The sequence below is a fragment of the Trichosurus vulpecula genome, chromosome 2 (assembly GCF_011100635.1).
Source record: "Trichosurus vulpecula isolate mTriVul1 chromosome 2, mTriVul1.pri, whole genome shotgun sequence".
NCBI classification, from domain to species: domain Eukaryota; kingdom Metazoa; phylum Chordata; class Mammalia; order Diprotodontia; family Phalangeridae; genus Trichosurus; species Trichosurus vulpecula.
Genome location: NC_050574.1, coordinates 162,722,418 through 162,749,448, shown reverse-complemented (window position 1 = coordinate 162,749,448; position 27,031 = coordinate 162,722,418). Strand labels below are relative to the sequence as shown.

Below are 27,031 nucleotides of genomic sequence, written 5' to 3'. Positions count from 1 at the left end.
GTATAAATCCTAGTTGGTGATAATATATAATCTTTTGTGTTTGTGCAAAAGACTTTCTTCATTCCAATATTTTGTTTAATTTTTAATATTAATGTTAATTTTATATATTCATCCATTCAGTTCTCTTTTTTTCTTTTTTTACTCTCCCCGAAATAAATATGACCATGTTTGTATCATAGGAACAATTTATTTATTTATTTTACTTCTGATGGATGTTTATTTATCAAATCCTCACCTTAAGAGTCTTTGGCTTTTTAAAATAAGAGCGGCTTCTATATCTTGACATACGAGGGTACAGAAAACAGTTCTTAAAGATTTTTAAAATTGGAAGCACTGGTCAGCATTTGGTACATGAATAAATTACACTTATAGTGAAAATCTCCCCATAAGTTCTGAAAATCTGGAGGTAATTCATAGAACTTGAAATGTCTTCATCTTAGAACTTTACAAAAAGAATGGCTTTGTCAACGAGTACATAAAAGTGGTAGTGTCTGATGTTTAGAGCATAATAATATACAAGGCTACTTGTTTCTGATGTTAGATAAAGTAAATCATATTTCAAACTCCAGATTATGTGGGGCATTCTAAAACCTGATTAAAGTTTTATACACCAAAAATTCCGATTATATTTAGTTGTAGAAATGTATTATCAATATTCTTAGTTAGCTTAATCATCCAGGAAAAAGTAGTTTCCACTCTTTTTTGTTCAACATCCTTGATTGAATTAAGTTTATTTATTCTTGGCCTGTAGTTGTTTGGATCTCTTCTGAAAGTAATTTCAAGCTGAGACAAAAATTTATTCATACCAGCCAAAAGGGTTTGAGGACTGTTTGCAAGTGTGTTCTTAGATGGAGTGCCATCAAAAACTATGACCAATCTGCTAGATAGGTGGCCATGATAAAGTCATGCTCTACCACAAAGGCTGTCTTTTTTGCATGGAGAATGAAACGTTTGACAACTCTGGCTGCCATTAGATGCTGCTCAGAATCCAAGTATGCAAATGGTTCATCAATTAAATAGACATCAGCAGGTTTGCCCAAACAAAGAGCCAAAGCAACTCGTAACTCACCACCAGATAATGTCTGCACCTCTTGATCTATGATGTTTTCGATCTGCAGAGGCTTCATTACATCAGTGACAAATTGTGGGTGAGTGTAAGCGTCTCATATCTTCTCATGTAGTAACTCGCGTACACTTCCTGTTGATTTGGGACTGATCTTCTGTGGCTTATAGCTGACATTTAGAACTGGTACCTCCCCTCCTTCATCAGGTTTAAGTCAGCCAGCAAGCATTCTGATGAATGTAGTTTTACCAGTGCCATTTTCTCCTAGCATCACCATGATTTCAGAGTCTGTGAATTCTCCAGCAATGATTGCGAGCTCAAATTCACCCATCTTTTTCTTCATTCCTGGATATTTATACATACACATCTTTTTCACTTCTTCCTCATTTGCTGTTTCAGCCACTTTAAAAACCAGTGAGGCATCTCTGAATCGTAAGTTTTCCGTAGGAACATAACCATCTAAGAAAATATTTATACCTTCTCTTATGCTAAAAGGCATAGTGACAACACCATAAGCACTTGGCACTCCATACAAACAGCAGATGAAGTCAGAGAGAGAATCTAAAACACTTAGATCATGCTCCACAACAATGATATATCTATCAGGATTTATAAGTGATCGTATAGTAATGGCAGCCTTTAGCCGCTGCTTAACATCTAGGTAGCTGGAAGGTTCATCAAACATGAAAATATCTGCATTCTGTATGCAAACAACAGTGCAAGCAAATCTTTGCAATTCTCCTCCTGAGAGATCATCAACATTTCGTTCTTTGAGATGGGTTAAGTCAAGCTGCTGACACACAATAGCTTGTGTCTTTGTTTCATCCTTCCGGTCCAAAATAGAACCCACAGTGCCCTTTGCAGCTTTGGGAATCTGGTCCACATACTGAGGCTTGATGATTGCTTTTAGGTCATCTTCTAGAATCTTGGTAAAATAGTTTTGCGACTCAGATCCTCGAAAATAAGTCAAGATTTCTTGCCAATCTGGTGGATCATCATATTTTCCAAGGTTTGGTTTTTGCTTCCCTGCTAAAATTTTCAAGGCAGTTGATTTTCCAATACCATTAGTTCCAACTGATCCCAAAACTTCACCCGGAGGAGGGATAGGCAACCTGTGAAGTTTGAAGGCATTGGCACAATATCGATGTGTTGTTTCCTTTTCAAGGTTGCTAGGTAAATTGACAATTGACAAAGCGCCAAAAGGGCATTTCTTAATACAAATACCACAACCAATGCAAAGTGTTTCAGAAATCCATGCTATTTTGCTCTGTGGTGTGACTTCTATGCATAGTTTTCCCATTTGCACTACTGGACAACTCTTTTTGCACTCCTGTCGGCATTTCTTTGGCTTACATTTGTCATGATTGACAATAGCAATTCTCATTAGTTTGTCTGCCATATTTGTCAATGCAGGCTTACAATACAGCAAGAAAGATGACTCTGTAAGCAAGGGAAGCAGGAACCCAGGTCTTCTGGAGTTAAAGGACTGCCCCTGGAGCGGGGAGGGTGGGGCAGCGACAACCTAGGGCCCGGCCTCAGGCTCTGGGCCGCACGACATGTTCCTGTGGCCACCGGCCAAAATGACGGTGCCCAGCCGCCGCCGCCTCGCGATCACCCCATAGGAACAATTTAAAAAGATCCCTTCTTTTCTTTTTTTTTGCATAATATTAGAATCAATTTTTTTTTATTATTTCATGGAATTCAATTGTAAACCCTCCTACTCCTAGAGCTTTTTCTCTTAGGGTTCATTCATGACTCATTCAATTTCTTTTTCTGGTACTGGGTTACTTAAATTCTCTATTATTTCATTGATCTAAGCATCTTACATTTTTAAAGTTTTCATCCATTTCATTTATATATTTTGTTTTAAAGGCAGATGGAAGTATTACTTTGTAATAATTTTTTTATTTCCTTTTGTTTTGAGTTCTTTCTCATTTTTTTTGATTCTGATAATTGAGTTTTCCTTTTTTTTAAAAAAATTAGATATTGGGGGGGCGGAGCCAAGATGGCCGCATGAAGGCAGCCTCTTACCGGAGCTCTCTCACAAGGTCTGTCAGATTCCCATAAAAAAGTGAATTTGAGCAGATTTGAGAGAGTCAGAAACCGCGAGCAGTCTGCGTGGGGCAAATTTCCGAGCCGGGAGAGTCTGAAAGGCCAGATAAACGAACCTGCAGGCGCGGAGAGTGCTCGGTGCGGAGCTGCTCCAGACCAAGGCGGAAGCGGCCGGCCGGGAAATCCACGTGGGAGACGAGCTGGGAGAAAGCTGGGCGCCCGAAACCGGCAGAGATCCCCAGGCCTCCCAACACAGGACGGCAGTCTCTGGGAGCGACGAGAGGCAGCGCAACGCCAACAGCCGCGAAAACACCCAGTTCTGACGCTTGCAAAACCCAGGATCTCGGCCTCTTGAACTTCCGGAAGACTCAATGGCTAGGTAAGCGGCTCTAACCCCTCCCCCCCTCACCCAGAGAATTCCTCGGGAAAAAAAAAAAAAAAACTGAAACAGAGGAGAGAGTAGCGGGGCTTCACAGGACAAATACTAGAAGCTCATTAGTCCCAGAGGGGAAGAGTCGGCAGGGGGCCAAGCCAGGAGCCCAGACGTAACCTTGCTCCCCCAGGGGAAGCGCCAGTCATCAGCTCAAACAACAAACAGCTGAGACCATTGCTGAAAAGCAAGTGCTGGAGAGCACCCATAGGGAGTGAGACGCCAGGGAGCCAGACCCCTCCCCCACACCTCAGGAAACTGAAGGTTATAATTTTAGACTCACAACCCCCAGAATAAGAAAGCTGGGACAGAAAGCCCTGAGACTCACAGATAGAAATTCGTTCTAACGCCAGCAAAAGGCAATCCAACATGAAGAAGAACACAAAAAAACCGAGGACAATAGATTCTTTTTATGGAGACAGGCAGGATCAAAATATCGACTTAGAAGAAGATAGCAATGACACGGTAGATACATCAGATACCTCAAAAGCTAATATGATCTGGTCTCCAGCCCAAAAAGCACTGCTGGAGGAGCTAAAAGAGGATTTTAAAAACCAAATTAGGGAGCTAAAAGAAAATATGGAAAAAATGGAAAAAAGGGAGAAAAAATCCACTGACGAAATCAAGTCCCTAAAGAATAAGATTGGCGAAATGGCTATGGAGATTCAGAATCTAGAGAGAGAAAAGGACACCCTGAGAGGTGAAATCAACCAATTGAAAATGGAGGCTCAAAAGCAAAATGTAAACACTAACTCATTTAAAATTAGACTTGAGCAAGTGGAAGCTAATGAATCTATGAGGCATCAAGAAGTAATAAAACAAAATGTAAAGAATGAAAAAATAGAAAAAAATGTGAAATATCTGATTGGCAAAACAACTGACCTGGAAAATAGATCCAGGAGAGACAATTTGAGAGTTATTGGTCTACCGGAAATCCACGATGAAAAAAGGAGCCTTGACAGTATCTTCGAAGAAATTATCAAAGACAACTGCCCAGAGGTCCTAGAACCAGAGGGCAAAATAGTCATTGAAAGAATTCACCGATCACCCCCTGAAAGAGATCCCAAACTGAAAACACCAAGAAATATTATAGCCAAATTTCAGAGCTATAAACTTAAGGAGAAAATACTGCAAGCAGCCAAAAAGAAGCAATTCAAATATCGTGGAACTACAGTCAGGATCACGCAGGATCTCTCAGCTTCCACATTAAAAGACAGGAGAAATTGGAATATGATATTCCGAAGGGCAAAAGAGTTGGGACTACAACCAAGGATCAACTACCCAGCAAAACTAAGCATAATTTTCCAGGCAAGGCGATGGACATTCAATGAAATAGGGGAATTCCAGACCTTCCTGATGAAAAGGCCAGAACTCAATGGAAAATTTGATCTCCAAATACAAACCTCAAGAGAGACATAAAAAGGTAACCGGGGGAAAAACCCCACAAACTTCATTAACCAATAAGCTTACGTTGTTTACATCTTTATGTGGGATTATATCATCTTATGTATGTTTTTTATGTATATATACATATATATATATACATATACATATATAAGTCATTCTTGTGAATGGTACAACTATTGTGACAAATGAAAGGGATATACATAGGTTGTGAATGCCTGTATAAATTAACTGATGTAAAGATATAAAATATAAATAAGAGATATAAAGGGAGGGCTATGAGGGAAGTGGTAAGAAGGTTGTAGAAAAGGGTAAATTACACCAAAGGAAGTGGCAAAAAAACATATTATAGTAGAGGGAAAGAAGGGAGGGAGAAGAGCAGTATTTGAGCTTTACTGTCATCTGATCTAGTTCAAGAAGGGAATAACATACTCTGATAAGTTTCGAAATCTATCTTGTCCTACGGGAAGTGGGAGGGAAAGGGGGGAAAAAGGGAGGGGGGAGGGCAGAAGGAAGAGGAGAAGTAGCAAGTGGGTAACGGTTAGATAAGGGAGGGGAATAAAGAGGGAGGGTTAACTGAGGAAAGCGGCGGTCAAAAGCAAAACTTTGTTGGGGAGGAGAAGGGGAAAGGGAGAAATAAAAGCATAAACAGGGGGAATTAGGATGGAGAAAAAGACACAGATAGAAATCATAACCCTGAACGTGCAGGGGATGAACATTCTCACAAAACAGAAGCAGATAGCAGAATGGATTAAAAACCATAATCCTACAATATGCTGTTTACAAGAAACACATCTGAAACAGGGGGATACACATAGGGTTAAGGTAAAAGGCTGGAGTAAAATATATTGTGCCTCAGCTAAAGTAAAAAAAGCAGGTGTAGCAATCCTAATCTCAGACAAAGCAAAAGTAAAGATAGATCTAATTAAAAGAGATAAGGAAGGACATTATATCCTGCTAAAAGGCACCATAAACAATGAAGCAATATCATTGCTTAACATATATGCACCAAGTGGTAAGGCATACAAATTCTTAGAGGAGAGGTTAAGGGAGTTACAGGAAGAAATAGACAGCAAAACTATAATATTGGGAGACCTCAACCTCCCCCTTTCTGAACTTGATAAATCTAACCTCAAAATAAATAAGAAAAAAGTTAAGGAGGTAAACAGAATTTTAGAAAAGGCACATATGATAGACCTGTGGAGAAAACTGAATGGGGATAAAAAGGAATATACTTTCTTCTCAAAAGTACATGGCACATACTCAAAAATTGACCATGTACTTGGTCATAAAAACCTCACAATCCAGTGCAGAAAAGCAGAAGTAGTCAATGCATCCTTTTCAGATCATGATGCAATAAGAATCATTTTTAATAAAGCACCATGGAAAAATAAGCTAAAAACTAATTGGAAACTAAATAATTTAATTCTAAAGAGTGAGTGGGCCAAAGATCAAATCAGAGAAACAATCAATAATTTCATTCAAGAGAATGACAATAATGAAACAACATACCAAAACTTATGGGATGCAGCAAAAGCTGTTCTTAGGGGAAGTTTTATATCTCTAAATGCCTACATGAATAAAATAGGGAAAGAGGAGATCAATGATATGGGCATACAGCTGAAAAAGCTAGAAAAAGAGCAAATTGAAAACCCCCAATTAAATACCAAATTAGAAATACTGAAAATCAAAGGAGAGATTAATAAAATTGAAACCAAGAAAACTATTGAATTAATAAATAAAACAAAGAGCTGGTTTTATGAAAAAACCAATAAAATTGACAAACCTTTGGCCAATTTGATTAAAAAAAAGAAAGAAGAAAATCAAATTACCAGTATAAAAAATGAAAAAGGTGAGGTCACCTCTAATGAAGAGGAAATCAAAACAATAATTAGGAATTATTTTGCCCAACTGTATGCCCATAAATTTGACAACCTTAGAGATATGGATGAATATCTACAAAAACATAAACTGCCCAGACTAACAGAGAAGGAAGTGAAATTTCTTAATGACCCCATATCAGAAAAAGAAATTGAGCAGGCCATCAACGAACTCCCTAGGAAAAAATCTCCAGGGCCAGATGGTTTTACATGTGAATTCTATCAAACATTTAAAGAACAACTAATTCCAATACTTTGCAGACTATTTGGGAAAATAGGGGAAGAAGGAGTCCTACCAAATTCTTTTTATGACACAAATATGGTACTAATACCTAAACCAGGTAGAGTTAAAACAGAGAAAGAAAATTATAGACCAATTTCTCTAATGAATATTGATGCAAAAATTCTAAATAAAATATTAGCAAAAAGATTGCAGCAACTCATTACGAGAATAATACACCATGACCAGGTAGGATTTATTCCAGGAATGCAAGGCTGGTTCAATATTAGGAAAACTATTAGCATAATTGATCATATCAACAACAAAACTAGCAAAAACCATATGATCATCTCAATAGACGCAGAAAAAGCCTTTGACAAAGTACAACACCCATTCCTATTAAAAACACTAGAAAGCATAGGAATAAGGGGAACCTTCCTCAAAATTATAAATAGCATCTACCTAAAACCATCAACAAGCATTATTTGTAATGGGGATAAGCTAGATGCATTCCCAATAAGATCAGGGGTGAAACAAGGATGTCCATTATCACCCCTATTATTCAATTTGGTTCTAGAAACATTAGCTGTAGCAATAAGAGAAGAAAAAGAAATTGAAGGAATTAGAATAGGAAAAGAAGAAACTAAATTATCACTTTTTGCAGATGATATGATGATTTATCTAGAGAATCCTAGAGAATCAAGTAAAAAACTACTTGAAATAATAAACAACTTTAGCAAAGTTGCAGGATATAAAATAAACCCACATAAATCCTCAGCATTCCTATACATTACTGACAAAGCCCAACAGCAAGAGATAGAAAGAGAAATTCCATTCAAAGTTACTGAAGGCACTATAAAATATTTGGGAGTCTATTTGCCAAGACAAACCCAGGGCCTATATGAACATAACTATGAAACACTTTTCACGCGAATAAAATCAGATCTAAATAAATGGAGAAATATCAGTTGCTCATGGTTAGGCTGAGCTAATATAATAAAAATGACAATTCTACCTAAATTAATCTATCTATTCAGTGCCATACCAATCGAACTACCAAAATTTTTTTTTACTGAGCTGGACAAAATAATAACAAAATTCATTTGGAAAAACAAGAGGTCTAGAGTATCTAGGATATTAATGAAAAGACATGCTAGGGATGGTGGTTTAGCCACACCAGATATTAAACTGTACTACACAGCAGCAGTCATCAAAACTGCCTGGTACTGGTTAAGAAACAGGGGTGTGGATCAGTGGTATAGGATAGGTACACAAGTAGGTGAAATCAACAAGTTTAGCAATCTACTCTTTGATAAACCCAAAGAAGCCAGTTTCTGGGCTAATAATTCACTATTTCACAAAAACTGTTGGGAAAATTGGAAAATGGTAGGGCAAAAACTGGGCATAGACCAATATCTTACACCATATACCAAAATAAAGTCAAAATGGGTTCATGATTTAGGAGTAAAAGTTGATACTCTAAGTAATTTGGGAAAGCAAGGAATAGTTTACTTATCAGATTTGTGGAAAAGTAAAGAATTCATGACCCAACAAGAGATAGAGAGCATTACAAAATGCAAAATGGATAATTTTGATTATGTCAAATTGAAATGTTTTTGTACAAAAAAAGCCAATGCAACAAGAATTAGGAGGGAAGCAGAAAATTGGGAGAAAATCTTTGCAACTAGTATCTCTGATAAAGGCCTCATTTCTAAAATATACAGGGAGCTAAGCCAAATATATAGGAATACAAGCCATTCCCCAATTGAGAAATGGTCAAAGGATATGAACAGGCAGTTTTCAGAGGAAGAAATTAAAGCTATCTACAGGCATATGGAAAAATGCTCTGGATCGCTGCTGATTAGAGAAATGCAAATCAAAACAACTCTTAGATACCACATCTCTCCTGTCAGATTGGCTAAAATAACAAATCAGGAGAATGATAAATGCTGGAAAGGATGTGGGGAAATTGGAACATTGTTGCATTGCTGGTGGAGTTGCGAGCTGATCCAGCCATTTTGGAGGGCGGTGTGGAACTATGCCCAAAGGGCTATAGAAATGTTCATACCCTTTGACCCAGTAATACCACTTCTAGGGTTGTATCCCAAAGAAATCACGCAAGCGGGAAAAGGACCCATATGTACAAGAATATTTATAGCAGCTCTCTTTGTGGTAGCCAAGAATTGGAAAGCAAAGGGATGCCCATCAATTGGGGAATGGCTGAACAAGCTGTGGTATATGAAGGTGATGGAATACTATTGTGCCATAAGAAATGGGGATGATGCAGACTTCATAACAACCTGGAAAAACCTACACGACATAATGCTGAGTGAGCGGAGCAGAGCCAGGAGAACGTTGTGCACAGCCACAGATATGTGGATTCCGTGAGGACCAACCCTGACATACTGCGCTTCTCTCAGCAACCTAAAGGGGCAAGGACAACTCCAGGGGACTCACGATGGAGAATGCTATCTTCATTCAGAGAAAGAACTGCGAAGTTTGAATACAGACTGAGGCACACTACTACATGCTCGCCTTTTCTGCTTCTCTTTTGTTTTTGGTTTTGGGTTTTTTTTTTTTTGTTTTGTTTTTTGGTTCTGTTTCTTCTTTCTCATGATTCATTCCATTGGTCAAAATTCTTCTCCACGACTTGACTAGAGCATAAATTAATTCAATGCGAAGTTATACATGACAGTTATATGAGACTTCATGCCGTCTTGGGGAGGGAGGGGGGAGGGAGGGGAGAAAAACTGGAACTCAAAACTATGTAGAACCGTGTGTGGTAAACTAAAAATAAATTAAAAAAAAAAATTAGATATTGGTTGATCTCTTTATTTCTTCCTTTGAGAGCTCTTTTTTCAATGAGGTTTTTCTCTTTTTTTGCCTCTCATCTCTTGCTTGATTTTTCAGGATTTTTATTTTGTTCTTTAATGGAGATTAGATAAATGATTTTAAAAGTTTCTTTAGGATCCACGATGGAGTGCAAAATAGAAGAGATTGCGTCACAGTACAGGGAGTATCATCATGCCACTTTTACCAAAAAGCAAATTGACTGATACCTGATATTTTAACTCATTCTTTTATTTATGCATTCCTTTATTTAAAAATCAAAACAAGCATCCTCTAGATGGAACTTAAAATTTGTTGGAATTTGGAGACAGATGGATCAATATATAACTATAGAAGTAAATACAATGAGTGTGTGTGTGTGTGTGTGTGTGTGTGTATAGCTAACATAAACACCCATGTGTCCAAATGTTGCACAAGCAAAGGGGATCTAACTTCTTTAAAACATAAATGAGTCTGGCTTTAGGATTGTACATAGTGAGGAGAATATTTTCCTCTGGACACCAGGAGGATAACTCAGTCTAAATATCTTGATTCCGTGTTGGTGAACATATAGATGTATTTATTGAGAGCTCATTTTGGCCTGTAACCCTCTGATCTCATACTTTCCCTTTATTCTCTGAATCATATAGAAAAGTCCTAGAGATCGTGGCTTCATAAAATGTTCTTCAAGAGAGAAATTCTCAGAATGAAGGTTGGAAGAAAATGGAAGAAATCCCATGTGCGAATTTAAAGGCTGAGTAGACAATTAAAACCCTTGGAGAGAAAAAAAAAAGTTGTGTGCTACAGTAGGTAAACATGGAAATTGTAATTACTGCTCCCTGAAGATTCTGATTCCAGAGAGAGAACCTGCTGGATCCTCCTGTGTTTTCACTATAGTCCACAGGAATATCAGATCCAGGATAAAATCTTCAGTTTCTATCACCTGTTGATTATGGTGACACCTCTAGGCAGTATTTCCTCCCGTAAATCTGGAGCACTCCCCAGGTGAAGTCACAGTCACAATCTGTGATGTTTATAGCTCAAAACATCTCTCTATTCAGTCCAGAGGCTGAGGTTTATGCTCTGATTGGCTCAGTAGAAAAGGGAATAGAAGAGGAAGAATCTCTGCTCACCCTTATCAGAATTACTTCTCCTTCAGGACCCAGGGGCTCAAAACTAGGCAGGAGAAGGGTGAGTGCGTAGGACATTCATTTTTGATTTTTCCTTCTATTTCATCCTCCCTGCTTTACCAACTAGGAGATTTGAGGATTCTATACAATATCATGTCCCTATTCTCATCACTGACTCATATATAGGTCTTTTGGTATAGTCTAGGTGAAAGTGATGAAGAGAACATGGAAAGATAATGGGGGCCTTGGTACCATTTTTTCCCTACTACTTCCTTAGGATTATATACTCAGAAAAAGAGACTTTATACTCATTACGCTTTAAGTCAGAAAGACATGAATTCACATTCATCTTGAGGCACTTACAATCTGTGTGTCCTTAGGAAATGTCACTTAATCTCTGTTTGCCTCAGTTTCCCTGAATATAAACTGGTGATAATAATAACACCTATTTCCCAGGGTTGTTGTGAGGACCAAATGATATAATATTTGTAAAGGATTTAGGGTGGTGTTTGACACAAAATAGGTGCCATCTCAATGCTCACAGTTGTTATTTTTCTTGCCAATAACAACCTTGTTGGTAATATTTTTAATAATTAATGAAACCATTTATTATAATAAAAATACAAAAATAATACTTTTACTGTAGCCATTTGCAGAACTCTTTGAGGTACTCCTTCATCTCCTCTGAAATGGGGGAAAAATAGTTACAGTTTTTACCTGAGGATATTGTGGGGGATGGGTCTACTACTCTCATTTTCCTGGTTTCTTTTTGCTTTGCAGTCTGAGGAACATCAGCTGTTATTCTGCAGGGGAACTTCAAGTGTTACTCTGCAGGGGAATTCAGGAACAGTTTTCTATAATCAGCTCATGGAGACAGTTACTCAGTTTAATCAAAATCCTTGCATATCTTGGGGTTGATAAGAACAGAACCTACATGGCATAGTAATGATGCTTTCAAGACAATTTCAGAACTGCCACTTTTTCATAACTGGCAATGTGGGTTTGTTGAACTTTTTTGCTTTTAGCATGACTTTTTTCCTCTCCTCATAGATCCCTCAAGAGGAGAATGGCTTTGGAAAATGCCTCTTCAGTGACTGAATTCATCCTTGCAGGCTTAACAGATCAATCAGAGCTTCAGCTACCCCTATTCCTCCTGTTTATTGGGACCTATGTGATCACTATAGTGGGAAACGTGGGACTGATCATTTTAATCTGGGTGAATTCTCAGCTTCACACTCCTATGTACTATTTCCTCTTCAACTTATCTTTCATAGATCTCTGCTACTCCTCTGTCTTTACTCCGAAAATGTTGATGAATTTTGTCCTAACAGAAAACATCATCTCTTATTCAGGGTGTATGGCTCAGCTCTTTTTCTTCTGTTTTTTTGTTGTTTCTGAAAACTATGTGTTGACAATAATGGCTTATGATCGTTATGTTGCCATCTGTAATCCTTTGCTGTATAATGTTACTATGTCTAATCAGGTGTGTTCATTGCTATTGGTTGGGGCATTTATAATGGGGTTTGCTACTGCGATGGCCCACACTGGATGCATGCTGAGACTGTCCTTCTGTGATGCCAACATCATAAACCACTATATGTGTGACATACTCCCTGTCCTCCAGCTGTCCTGCACAAGCACCTATGTCAATGAGCTGGTGGTTTTCATTGTTGTGGGCATTGACATCATAGTGCCTAGTGTCACCATCTTCACCTCTTATACTCTCATCCTGTCCAGTATCCTGAAAATCAGCTCCACTGAAGGCAGGTCCAAAGCCTTCAGCACCTGCAGCTCCCACATAATTGTGATCACTGTTTATTTTGGGTCAGCTTCATTCATGTATCTCAAGCCATCTTTATCAGCATCTGGGGACCAGGGCAAAGTTTCTTCAATCTTTTATACAAATATGGTGCCCATGCTAAACCCCATCCTTTATAGTCTGAGGAATAAAGATGTTAAGATTGCCTTGAGGAAAACCATGAAAGGAAGAATATTTTCCAGAATAGGAACAGGATTTTCATAATGTGAATTGAATTCAAATGCCCAAGGCTCCTTTTCTTTCCTTGGTTAATTAAAGTGATCTTAGGAGGGAATCTTTACTCCCAATTCTTTTCTCCTCATTTTCTATTGCCTAAAATTCTACCAGCAGGACTTACTTCTTTTGGTTTAAAGGGCAGTGGAAAGTGCTGGCTTTAAATTAAGTAGATCATGGTATAAATCCTGGATGTTCCTTCTTTGGGACCTTGGACAAGTCTCTTAATGTTTGTGGTGTTCAAATTTTTCATTTGTAAACACGGCAGTGTTTGGATTATGTGGCTTCTAACATCCTTTCTAGCTATAAATCTTTGATGTATGAACCTTTGTGAAAATGCACATTTCCATTCAAAAAGTTATATCTTAATTGTAGTAGACCTTTCATTCCCTGCCCATTGTTACTGATCAGGAAGGCAGTCCATGAAAGTTGGTTGCTGAGAAAATAGTAATAACATGTCCAAATGATGTAGACATAATACAACCCTTTTACCCCCTTCCATCCCACCTCAAGCAAGTCAAGCATAACTGACCTTAGAGACCTTTTTATCCCTGCACTTTTGCTCTCTCAAAATTCTTGTCAAAATTGGATAGGTACACAAAAGTATAATTTGTCCTTTATATGAAAACCTAAAGTAATTTCCTTTCACTTTTCCCCAAACCCAAATCCCTCTCCTTTTAGGCACAGTTGCTTCTGTTAAAAGGTGATACACATGTTTTCTGAGTTGCACAACGGACATACTCTAGGGCTGGTCTGGCTCAGAACAACATTCAGCACTCCTAGCATAGTGAATGGGATGGATAATTGTGAAGACTTCACAGGATATGTCTAAGGGAGTAGGAGAGGTTTGGGATTTGGCCTTGTGATTTTGGAAGGTCAGGGCCTGGAACTGTGGGCATGCCCTTCCCCTTCTCTGTCTCAGATGTTAGAAGATAATGAACTTCCTGTGAGCTATTTGTCCTCTGCTCCAGGAAGGTCTCTCTTCCCCTCCAGCCCATTTCTTCTGCTAGACTTTCAGACACCACCTTGGCAGTTGGGTTCTGATAGGGAAAAACCTGAATGGACGGGATCAATCTTGGTCCTCTGTGTAGTTTTCATGCCTACACTGTAAGCCCACCTCCCAGCCAATGGTGAGAAGGGAAAGAGGTGGGTGGGAATCTTTTCATTATAGAGTATAAATTAAGGCAGGTTGCCATGTACCTCTCCTCCTCCATTGTGGAGGTGTGCCCAAATCTTGCTAGGTTTGTAAAATAAATTTACTTTGTTTCTCCTAAGGATGTCTCTCCTATTATTTAAAAATCCTGTCCCAAACAATAGTGTCAATATGAATCTATTTACAACTAGGACATGATGAGAAATGGACAACTAAGGAATACCAATTTTGAGGAGAATATTTTCAGTTTCTGAAAAAATTGCTACGAGGAAATGTTCTTATAACAGTTATGATGTGACAGATTGGAGCAAGTTGATTTGACTAATAAACCTGAGGGAAATTTCCTTTCCATTGTCAGATTGACTGAATTTTCATAATGAAAAGGTATTTTTTTGGGTGCTATGTCCTATGACATTTATAGGGCAATTAGGTGTCCCAGTGGGTGGAGTGTTTGCCCTAGAGACAGAAGGGCCTGAATTCAAATCTAGCTTCAGACACTTATTAGTTGTGTGACCCTGGGAAAGTCACTTAACCTTGTTTCTCTCAGTTTTGTCATCTGTAATATGAGCTGGAGAAGCAAATGGAAAACCTCTCCAGTATCTTTGCCAAGAAAACCCCAAATGGAGTCACAGAGAGCTGAACACAAATGAAATGACTCAACAACATTACATTTGTTATCAGAAGCTGATTGGAAGGGTGGAAGAGACTGTAATGGTAATCAGGGTGGGGCTTTTTGCTGTTCTTTTCTTAAGTGCCTTTAATATTTCTGGTCTTTGTTTGAATGGTGCAGGTACTGGGATCTTTTGCCTTGGAATGTTTCTCAGCTTTAAGACAATGGAGTGTCATTGGATTGTATATGATGTGGTGCTGATTTCTCACACCCTAAGAGGTGAGCCTCAAGTGCCCTCGGGCCCTGAGAGAGTTATATAAGATCCAAGGTTGTCATTTGACTTTTGGGGGTACACTCACTGAAAGAATGATGAGACTCTGTGCAAGCCATTGAACCCACCCCACTGGCTTCGTCCAGATAGATGTTGGTACTTCTCTGGTAACTATGAATTGTGATATGAATCAGACAAGGTCTGTCTCTTGATGTTTGTAATTTCTGTTTGTATTTGCCTTGAAGTTCAGGGGGCTGATCTTTTCCCCCTGAACTAAGTGAATGATATCTATATCTATCTATCTATCTATCTATCTATCTATCTATCTATCTATCTATCTATATGTATATATATAAATATATATATATATATATGTTTAATTAAACTGAGATTGTTAACCCCTTGGAAAAGCAGGTCAAAGATCCTGTGCTAGCATCCTTCTTGTTGTTGGTCTTGTGTTGGTTTTTCACCCTCATAATAGCTGCTAGCCACATTGTTAACATGTTTGGCATTTAAAACTCTTTACATCTTGTCCCATTCTTCCTTTTCCAATTACTCACATGTCACTCCTATCATCACACCCTGAATTAACCATAATGGCCCAATTGTGCCTCCTGCATGGCATTCCAGCTTTATCTTGATAATTTGCACTGGCTATCTGACACCTGAAGGACACTCCATTTTCACCCAAAACTGTAAGAATCTCTGATTTTCTTCAACTCTTTTTGAGCACCACTTTCTTCATGAATCCCTTCCAAATTTCCCTAGCAATTTGTTTCTTTCCTCTCAAAAGCATCTTATATTCATTTTGTATATATATTGTGTATGAATGTATAATTGTAAATATACCTGGACCATTTTTTCTTTCTTTTCTGCAGAAATATTTTTCACCTAAACAGCCTTCTTAAATGGTTTCTTTAATCTTGTCTAGGAATTTATCCTGAGCACAAATAGCTTATTTGAATTCTTTCATTTGTCCAATCATTGAGATAGAGTAAAATTCAATTTCCTAGGAAATAAATTATTTTTTTTTCTCAGTCCTGTCTTCAGCTATCACAGGTAACAGTTCCTTCAGAACTTTTTTCTTACCTCAAGCCTTCTTCTTATAGTTATCTTTATATTTCTTTATAAAATAACAGTTGAGAATGCTCTAAATGAACCTTATTTCCCCAGATATTAACCATAAATTCCTTATAGATCTTCACAGATCAAAGTTGAATCCACGGATTTTCCCTGCCTCCATTAGGAAGAAGCCCTGTTAGAGAATCAGTTCCAAATGAAACTCCAAACCGCCAGCAAAACTGCCCTTTCTGTAATATTTCACTTGGCTCTTAAAAGTATGGTAAAAATATCTGCAGTCTCTGTTGGAGAGCCTAGTCAAATACGTATGACAGTAACAATATATTAATATGCTAGTATATGTAAGTAAGTATTGAATATTTGGAGATGCATGCTGAAATATTTTTATTGTAGTCCTGCAAGAACAAAAAGTTTGGAGATGACTCTATTCTAAAACTAGGACAATAGTTTTAGAACTAGAAGGGACTTAGATTCCATCTAGTCCAATGCTGTCATTTTACAGAGAGGTTAAGTACTTGCTAGAGTGACATAGATAGTAAGTCAATATTTGTAGAATTGAACATTATTTGAGGAGCAGTTTAGACTTCAAGGTTTCTGTTGTTGAAAAGCAGCATGGTATAGTAGAAAGAGTCCTGATGATGAGGTCACAGTCTCTGGGATCGCCCTTGAACCTGGAGTACAGTCTCTGGGAAACCCCTTGAACTCTCCTTGAATCTTCCAACTAGATCTGGCCTTCCCCTAAGGTCATAAATCTTACATTATCATCAGGCCCAAATCTCCACCTAGCTTAGTCCTTTATTGTCCAGCTACCTCCCACCCTCTATCAATATCCATGCCTTCAGCTACTTCCCACCTTAATCCCATTGTCTTGGTTCCTGAAGTCTAACCCCATCCTAGTCCCTGGAGTCTGACCTCATCCTGGTCCCATCAAGCTCCTCCTTAGACTCCTCCTCAAGACCCTCCCTAAACTCCTCCTCTAGTCACCCCAGACCACCCCTCAATCCCTCCCACAATCTTTGTGTATGTAACTAATTGACATTGGCAAACTTAACTTTTCACAGCCTAAGCTTCCTTATCAACAAAATAGGAGTAATAATAATAATAATACTTCAAAAGGTTGTCATGAGATCAAGTGATAAAACATAAGAAAAATGTTTTACAAATTTTAAAACTCTCCATAAAAGCCAGTTATTATTTGTCTATTTATGTATGAATTTTCCTTCCTTCTTTTCCACTGGGTATCAAATAAAAACAGTATTGAGACAAGTAATAGACAAGTCATCATTGCACTATATTTTTATATTGAATGCTCTCCATACTCAAGTTCAGGTGGCTAAAATGATTGCTTTTTGTAGTTAGGTCAAAGATCATAATCCCATTTCCTGCAGGGTTGTTAAAAGTATCCCTGGTAACACCCCAGTAGCAGACAGAACAATTAAGATGTTCTACACCTTTTTCTGTTCTCATAAGTTTCTAATTTTATGTTAGGCATTTATATTTTGAAGACTTTTGTTTCATCTAGATGGAGTTTATGTGGATTTAACAGAGCAACATCAAAATTTTTTTGGTTCAAAACCATGTCTGGGCAGTTCTGACTGTTCAGTCCCACAGTTCATTGATTACATTCTCCTTAATAGTTTGAGATCTTTATTTGTAGGATAGTGATTTGTCATTTTTCAATCCATGAAAAGTGTTGGGCCTCTCATGTATAATTCTAGCCACCAGGTCATGTCTTATGAGGTATTCTATAAGAGCTAAACTTTTAAATCTTGCAGTGATTTATTTCACAGATTCACTCTTTGCTTTCATAATTTACATTTATTCTTGGGGACAACCCTTTTGTAATTTCTGATAATAATGTTGTGGTCCTGGATTTCCTTGTTTTTTCATAAACAAATACATACTACTAAGCCATTTATTCAACACTTATTTGTGGGCACATCATTGGATGAATTTATGTGTATATTTTATATGGAAGATCTTTTGGTTCCATTATTAGAAAGATATTGAATTAACTCTTTCATAGGTTTTGTCTGGAGGTGACCCATTTTCAGTTACAATAATTCAGCCAATCTAAGAGAATTTATCCCTTATTATCTTTACTATTTATTACTTGATGAAGTGATCTTTACCTCTGTGAAGATTACTTCTGTAACTTTTTTACTTGTTCGTTACATGCTTTAAGAATGTCTACCAATATTCTTACTCCTTTTTTTTTGCATAGATATCTTAATCTTTCTATATCTTCCATAGAATGGTGATTCTTGTTTTTGAATTAAAATTGTATGGATTTTTGTGATGACACTTTCTAAAACAGTTATGGTCTATTTTAAAATTCAGAATGCATATATTAAGTCACATATTTCATCGACATTAATTGTTTTAAATATATTCTTCCCATTCAGCTTTGATTTTGGGTTGTTAGTAATCTTCTAAAATATTTGGTCATAACTTTCTCCTTGATATCTTTGTGATTTGACACAAGGGAATTTGTAATTATTGACTTCATAGATTGTACTATGTAACCTTTGAATTCAAGCTCAACCTTTTCAAATCAATTCACATTAATTTGAATTCAAATTATATTATTTGATCATTGGAAAATATATGCCACAAAGTGAAGGAGCTCTTTAATGTGTTTTCAATGGAGTTATATAACTTGATGTCTTCTGTGTACATTGAGTGATTGTACTTATGCATTTATGTTGTACATTGAGTAAATAAGAAATTTTGCTTTTATTACTTTTTTTAAACTTGGAAACTATTCTTAGTTCTGTTGAAGAGACTTGGCAATGAGTTTAAGACTATGAAGAACCCTAATGGGCTTAAAGTGTTTCCCTGAAAAAGGTTGCCATTTTAAAATTATTTGTTTTGGATATTATTGTGTTGGTGGCATGTTTTAATTGGTGAAGAATTTTCCACAAAGGTTCCAAATATGTTCCTATCTGCAATATAATTATTTACTTGTATATATTTGTAGTAGAGAAGTCATGAGTATAAAACTGATTCCTTGTTTTAGTAGTCAATATCATCGACAACCAACATTTCCTGTTGTATTGGTAGTCCTAATTCTGATTTGTTCACATTTATCTTTTCTTATTTGGTACCAGAATATGAAGGAAATCTACTCACTCTGCTATTCTACATGTCAAAAGCATCATCTTCAGCATCATCTTCCTCATCAGATTTTCTTTTTCTTCACCTTCTTCCTTTTCTTCTTTCCTTCGCCAACATTGTCATTGTCATTATTAACATTACCTTGTTTGAAAGAAGATGAGAGATAAGAGGTAATTCTTCAGAAACAGCCTATAAAAGATGCCATAGTGATGATAAACTAATACTAACTCCAATCCTAAATTCCCAATGGTGGAGTTCCCATATCTTTTCAAACCACAAAGTACTATCAAAATGTGGATGATTATTCATAGGTAATATCTAGATTTCTTTGAAGTTACCGAAATACCATATGTACTTCATCTCATTTGATCCTCACAGCAATAGTGCAGGGTAAATACTTCAGATATTATCTCTACTTTGCAGAGAAGAAACTCCGATTGGATGTCCATGATCACATGACTAACAAGTGTTGAAAATGGAATTTTTACCCATGTCTCTCCTGACTCCAAGTCCAGCACTTTCTAGGTCTCTGCATCTGTTTATTAGTTTTAGGTCGAGACAATTTTACTTCCTGTCCTTGTTTCAAGAAAGCACTTTTGCCCACATAATTTCTTATCTAGGGACCTGTCAAATGATATGTAATTCCTGGACCTTTTATGATCATCTCTGCTATTTGCTGTCCAGATTTTATCTAACTTTTATTCTTTAACAGGATTTGATCATATCATCTAAATGCAAGTTATATTCAAGGATACACAGATTTCATGTATTTAAAGTCCTCACAATAGTTAGATATTTTATGGAGAAAAGACATTTCATTTTCATGGCAATCATTTCCTACTGAGGTAAATTAAGAGAGTCTCTTATATTTTCAGTGTCTTGGATTAAAAGTACACATAATACATTTTTGAGACATTTTTACAAAATAATTTTGCAATATCCTGGAGTAGAAAGATTGGCCAACTTTGTAAGAACTTTTTTCATACTCAGCACATGGTCCTCTATAGAGAACCACATTATTGACTCAAACAATTGTTGGGAAGTCACAGAAAATTTGTAATCCTTATTTGTTTGTTGCTTGTTGTAAACAAATTTGCAGACTTAAACATGCTCCTCCAACAAGCTCACTCTTTTGGTAAATGAATAGTTTAGTTACTGAAAGAGAAAGGAAAAAAAGCATTTGTGTAAGGAAAACTGATAAGATCTACTTTTGAAGGAACACCATTTCTGAGATCAAATGGTGAGGAGAGTCAAAGATAGTTCAACAGATGAATATAGTGAGAAGACTGGTTTGAAATCAGAGCAATGGTAGGTCACAATGGTCATGTTTCATCTGGCCATTTGCAAGTAAATTTTTTTAGAGTTTTAAATATCATAACTGGCAAAGTTATAAATCAAATTTGGAACCTATAGGGAGAATGTAAAATAATTGTTGGATTCCTACCTTACAGAAAGATGGATTTTTCACTTTAGTTCATAAAGTAAAATAAGTCACTGATTCCCAGGAGGGCCTAATTAGAGACATTAGAAAATGTTAAGCATCCAGGAAGAAGTTTTTTTAATCGATTGATGGACCTTTATTTAGCTTAAATTTTAAAAGATTTCTTTGTCACATTTTTGTTTTTATGAAGCAAACACTGTCCAACAAACACCCAAATTCCCTTACGAAGTCCATATTCCAAGAACAACTCCACAAAGCCATATAATAGCATGACATCTGACCCAGAGAGAATGAGTTTCCACTATCATAGCAGACTGTTGTGAAAATGAAAGACAGATGTACCTTTTAACTTACAAATCTTAGTAACAATATTATTCATGGTATTTGAGTTGACTTTTGTTGGCTCTTGGTGTTATCATTACTTGTATTTTCTTAGATGTAGTTGCCAGATTTTGTTTTTGCTTTGATTTCCTTACTTCCTACAAATTTTCCATGCTTCTCTGAATCTTTAATATTTTATTATTTAATATTTTAGTTATCAACATTGATTTCCGCACCATTTTGAGTTACAAATTTTCTCCCCATTTCTACCCTCCTCCCCACTTCAAGATGGCATATATTCTGAATGCCCTATTCCCTGGTCAGCCCTCCCTTCTGTCACCCCACTCCCACCCCCATTCCCTTTCTCCTTACTTTCTTGTAGGGCAAGATAGATTTTTATGCCCCATTGCTTGTATATCTTGTTTCCCAGTTGCATGCAAAAACAACTTTTTTTTGAGCATGTGCTTTTAAAATTTTGAGTTCCAAATTCTCTCCCCTCTTCCCTCCCCACTCACTCTCCCTAAGAAGGCAAGCAATTCAACATAGGTCACACATGTATCATTATGCAAAACACTTCCCAATAATCATGTTGTGAAAGACTAACTATATTTGTCTCCATCCTATCCTGTCCCCATTTATCAATTTTCTCCCTTGACCCTGTCCCTTTTTGAAAGTGTTTGCTTTTGATTACCTCCTCCCCCTATCTGCCCTCCCTTCAATCATCCCCCCTTTATATTCCCTTCCCCCTCCTTTCCTGTGGGTTAAGATACCCAATTAAGTGTGTGTATTATTCCCTCCCCAAGTCAAATTGAATGAGAGCAAGATTCACTCATTCACCCTCACCTGCCCCCTCTTCACTTCCTACAGAACTACTTTTTTCTTGCCACTTTTATGTGAGATAATTTACTCCATTCTATGTCTCCCTTTCTCTCTCAACATATTCCTCTCTCACCCCTTAATTTAATTTAATTTTTTTAGATATCATCCCTTCATATTCAACTCACACTGTGCCCTCTGTCATACATACATACATACATACATATATATATATATGTATGTATGTATGTATATTCCCTTCAACTACCATAATACTGAGAAAGGTCTCATGAATTGCACAATCATCTTTCCATGTGGGAATGTAAACATAACAGTTCAACTTTAGTAAGTCCCTTACGATTTTTCTTTCTTGTTTACCTTTTCATGCTTCTCTTGATCCTTGTGTTTGAAAGTCAAATTTTGTATTCAGCTCTGGTCTTTTCATTGAGAAAGCTTGAAAGTCTTCTATTTTATTTAAAGTCTGTATTTTGCATTGGAGCATTATACTCAGTTTTTCTGGGTAGGTTATTCTTGCTTTTAATCCTAGCTCCTTTGACCTCTGGAATATCATATTTCAAGCTCTTCGGTCCCTTAATGTAAAAGCTGCTAGATCTTGTGTTACCCTGATTGTGTTTCCACAATACTCAAATTGTTTCTTTCTGGCTTCTTGCTATATTTTCTCCTTGACCTGGATACTCTGGAATTTGGTGACAATATTCCTAGGAGTTTTCTTTTTGGGATTTTCTTAAAGAGGCAATCAATGAATTCTTTCCTTTTCTATTTTACCCTCTGGCTCTAGAATATCTGGGAAGTTCTCCTAGATAATTTCTTGAAAGATGATGTCCTGGCTCTTTTTTTGATCATGGCTTTCAGGTAGTCCAATAATGTTTAAATTATCTCTCCTGGATCTATTTTCCAGGTCAGTGGTTTTTCCAAGGAGATATTTCACATTGTCCTCCATTTGTTCATTCCTTTGGTTCTGTATTATAATTTCTTGATTTCTTATAAAGTCACTAGCTTCCACTTGCTCCAGTCTAATTTTTAAGGTGGTATTTTCTTCAGTGGTATTTTGGACCTCCTTTTCCATTTGGCTAATTCTGCCTTTCAAGGCATTCTTCTCCTCATTGGTTTTTTGGAGGTCTTTTGCCATTTGAGTTAGTCTATTCTTTAAGATGTTATTTTCTTCAATATTTTTTAAGTGTCCTTTAGGAAGTCATTGACTTGTTTTTCATGGTTTTCTTGCATCACTCTCATTTCTCTTCCCATTTTTTCCTGTACTTCTCTAACTTGCTTTTCCAAATCCTTTTTGAGCTCTTCCATGGCCTGAGACCAATTTATATTTTTCTTGGAGGTTTTTGATGTAGGCTCTTTGAATTTGTTGACTTCTTCTTGCTGTATGTTTTGATCTTCTTTGTCACCAAAAAAAGATTGTATAGTCTGCATCCTTTTCCCTGCCTGTTCATGTTCCCAGCCAACTACTTGACCCTTGAGCTTTTTTTCAGGGTGTGATTGCTTGTAGAGTAGTGAGTACTTTCTCCAAACCTTTGGGAGCTGTGGTGCTGTTTTCAGAGCTACTTCTACAGTCCCCACAACTCTGACACAACAGCACTCCTCCTACCCCAAGAACTACCAGCCAGGACTGTGACCCAGATCCAACCATGGCAAAGCAAGAGTACCTGCCTCTGCACCAGCAAAGCACTCTTTGCACTCCTGCTCTGATCTACTGCTTGATTCCACCCACTGTGTGAGCCAAAAACTCCAGAAGCAGACACAGCTGGAGCTCTGGAAGTGGCTGCAAGAGCTTCCTGCCACTGCCACTGCCACAGCTCCACTTCTGCCACCCCCTGGGCTGGGGCCAGACCACTCTCTCCCTGGTCCAGCAGTTTTCCCACTAACCTGCTCCATGGTCTTTGGCATTTGTGGGTTGAGAAGTCTGGTAACTGCTACAGCTCAATGACCCATGGCCTTCAGGCCTGCTCTGCATGCCTCCTGGTCTGGTTCATCCTGTCATGGCCCACGCTGGGCTCTGCTCCACTTCCAGCACCATGTGGTAGACCCTTCCCACCAACCATCCAGGGTATGCTAGGCTGGAAACCTATTTCCTTCTGCTATTTCATGGGTTCTGCAGCTCTAGAATATGTTCAGAGCCTTTTTTTACAGGTGTTTGGAGGGATTTTGGGGAGAGCTTAAGCAAGTTCCTGCTTTCCAGCTACAATCTTGGCTCAAACTCCCAGAAGAAGTTTTGAGAAGAAACTATGGCAAGAGATAGAAGAAGAGGCAGGGAAATGAGCTTACTACAGAAGTCACAAAATTCTGGGAAGAGAAGGAAAGAAGGCTTCTAGATGAGACAGCTGACCAACTGACTCTAATTCTTTTCTTGAAAACTTGCTGATTGTAAGACAGGCTTTGCTTTGCTGAATGATTGAAGAAAAGCTGGAAGCTATAGGGAGGAGAATGGAACTCTATTGCTGTTTGACCTTATGCTCCCTGGCACTTAGTTAACAAGTGTCTGAGAGAGGATTTGAACACAGGTCTAGCTGCCTTGAGGGCCTTTTCTTGGGGTTACAAATCCACTCCAGGATTGACTATCAGTGCCAGACATCTTATTTTTGAAGCTTCAGCCACAGTACATACGAGGAACTACAATGCTAGTTAAACAGAAAGCTAACTTTGTAATAATTCACTTCATCGGACCTGTGACATGAGTTGATTATGAATTTTCTGATAATCATTCAAAATTATCAATTTAAAAAAAAGAATTTGTATACAAAACTTGAAGATACTGAGAGCAATCTTAAAAAGCTCTTCTTGATCTGCAATAAATTATGTTTTGATCTATGTACTTGAATGCTTCAAATGAAAGCATAGTAATATTGAAGAGCAAACCATTCTGCAGATGGGAATATAGCAAATCTTAGAGGATACTAAAACACCTCTTTGGAGGAGCCTGAGATATTTTTTTTCATATTTTTTTTATTTTTAGTTTACCGTATACGGTTCTACATAATTTGGGTTCCAGATTTTCTCCCCTCCCTCCCTCCTCCCTCCTCAAGACGGCATGGAATCTCATATAACTACCATGTATAACTTCGCATTGAATTAATTTATACACTAGTCAAGTTGTGGAGAAGAATTATGACCAATGGAATGAATCATGAGAAAGAAGAGACAGAACCAAAAAAAAACACCCCAAAACAAAAAAAAAAGAGAAGAAAAAAGGCAAGCATGTAGTGTGCCTCAATCTGCATTCAAACTTCATAGTTTTTTCTCTGGATGAAGATAGCATTCTCCATTGTGAGTCCCCTGGAGTTGTTCTTGCACCTTGCGTTGCTGAGAAGAGCGAAGTCTGTCAGGGTTGGTCCTCACAGAATCCGTATATCTGTGGTTGTGTACAATGTTCTCCAGGCTCTGCTCCGCTCACTCAGCATTATGTTGTGTAGGTTTTTCCAGGTTGTTACGAAGTCCGTATCATCCCCATTTCTTATGGCACAATAGTGTTCCATTACCTTCATATACCACAGCTTGTTCAGCCATTCCCCAATTGATGGGCATCCCTTTGATTTCCAATTCTTGGCTACCACAAAGAGAGCTGCTATAAGTATCTTTGTACATATGGGTCCTTTTCCCGCTTGTGTGATTTCTTTGGGATACAACCTTAGAAGTGGTATTGCTGGGTCAAAGGGTATGAACATTCCTATGGCTCTTTGGGTGTAGTTCCAAATTACTCTCCAAAATGGCTGGATCATCTCACAACTCCATCAGCAATGTAACAATGTTCCAATTTTCCCACATCCTCTCCAGCATTTATCATCTTCCTGCTTTGTTATTTTAGCCAATGTTACAGGAGAGATGTGGTATCTAAGAGTTGTTTTGATTTGCATTTCTCTTATCAGTAGTGATCCAGAGCATTTTTTCATATGCCTATAGATAGCTTTAATTTCTTCCTCTGAAAACTGACTGCTCATATCCTTTGACCATTTCTCAATTGGGGAATGGCTTGTGTTCCTATATATTTGGCTCAGTTCCCTGTATATTTTAGAAATGAGGCCTTTATCAAAGATACTATTTGCAAAGATTTTCTCCCAATTTTCTGCTTCCCTCCTAATTTTTGTTGCATTGGCTTTTTTTGTACAAAAACTTTTCAATTTAACATAATCAAAATTATCCATTTTGCATTTTGTAATGCTCTCTATCTCTTGTTGGGTCATGAATTCTTTTCTTTTCCATAAATCTGATAAGTAAACTACTCCTTGCTTTCCCAAATTACTTATAGTATCAGCTTTTACTCCTAAATCATGAACCCATTTTGACTTTATTTTGGTATATGGTGTAAGATATTGGTCTATGCCCAGTTTTTGCCCTACCATTTTCCAATTTTCCCAACAGTTTTTGTTAAATAGTGACTTCTTAGCCCAGAAGCTGGCCTCTTTGGGTTTATCAAAGAGTAGATTGCTATAGTTGTTGACTTCTCCATCTTGTGTACCTATCCTGTTCCACTGATCCACACCCCTGTTTCTTAACCAGTACCAGGTAGTTTTGATGACTGCTGCTCTGTAGTACAGTTTAATATCTGGTATGGCTAGGCCACCTTCTCTAGCATTTCTTTTCATTAATACCCTAGATATTCTAGACCTCTTGTTTTTTCCAGATGAATTTTGTTATTATTTTGTCCAGCTCAGTAAAATAATTGTTTGGTAGTTTGATTGGTATGGCACTGAATAGATAGATTAATTTAGGTAAAATTGTCATTTTTATTATATTAGCTTGGCCTAACCATGAGCCACTGATATTTTTCCATTTATTTAGATCTGATTTTATTCGCGTGAAAAGTGTGTCATAGTTATGTTCATATAGGCCCTGGGTTTGTCTTGGCAAATAGATTCCCAAATATTTTATAGTATCTACAGTAACTTTGAATGGAATTTCTCTTTCTTTCTCTTGCTGTTGGGCTTTGTCAGTAATGTATAGGAATGCTGAGGATTTATGTGGGTTTATTTTATATCCTGCAACTTTGCTAAAGTTGTCTATTATTTCAAGTAGTTTTTTACTTGATTCACTAGGATTCTCTAAATAAATCATCATATCATCTGCAAAAAGTTATAATTTAGTTTCTTCTTTTCCTATTCTAATTCCTTCAATTTCTTTTTCTTCTCTTATTGCTACAGCTAACATTTCTAGTGCC

At 37.4% G+C, this 27,031-nt stretch overlaps 1 protein-coding gene and 1 pseudogene across 1 annotated transcript; one reads left to right on the top strand and one right to left on the bottom strand.

Annotated features, from left to right (window-relative positions):
- Positions 1–539: 539 nt before the first annotated feature.
- Positions 540–2,544, bottom strand: LOC118835605 (annotated as a pseudogene).
- Positions 2,545–12,071: 9,527 nt separating this feature from the next.
- LOC118836825 (olfactory receptor 145-like) lies at positions 12,072–13,031 on the top strand. Its single transcript, XM_036743979.1, has one exon. The coding sequence runs from the start codon at positions 12,075–12,077 to the stop codon at positions 13,029–13,031; it is 957 nt and encodes a 318-aa protein (XP_036599874.1). The 5' UTR covers positions 12,072–12,074.
- The last annotated feature ends 14,000 nt before the right edge of the window (positions 13,032–27,031 follow it).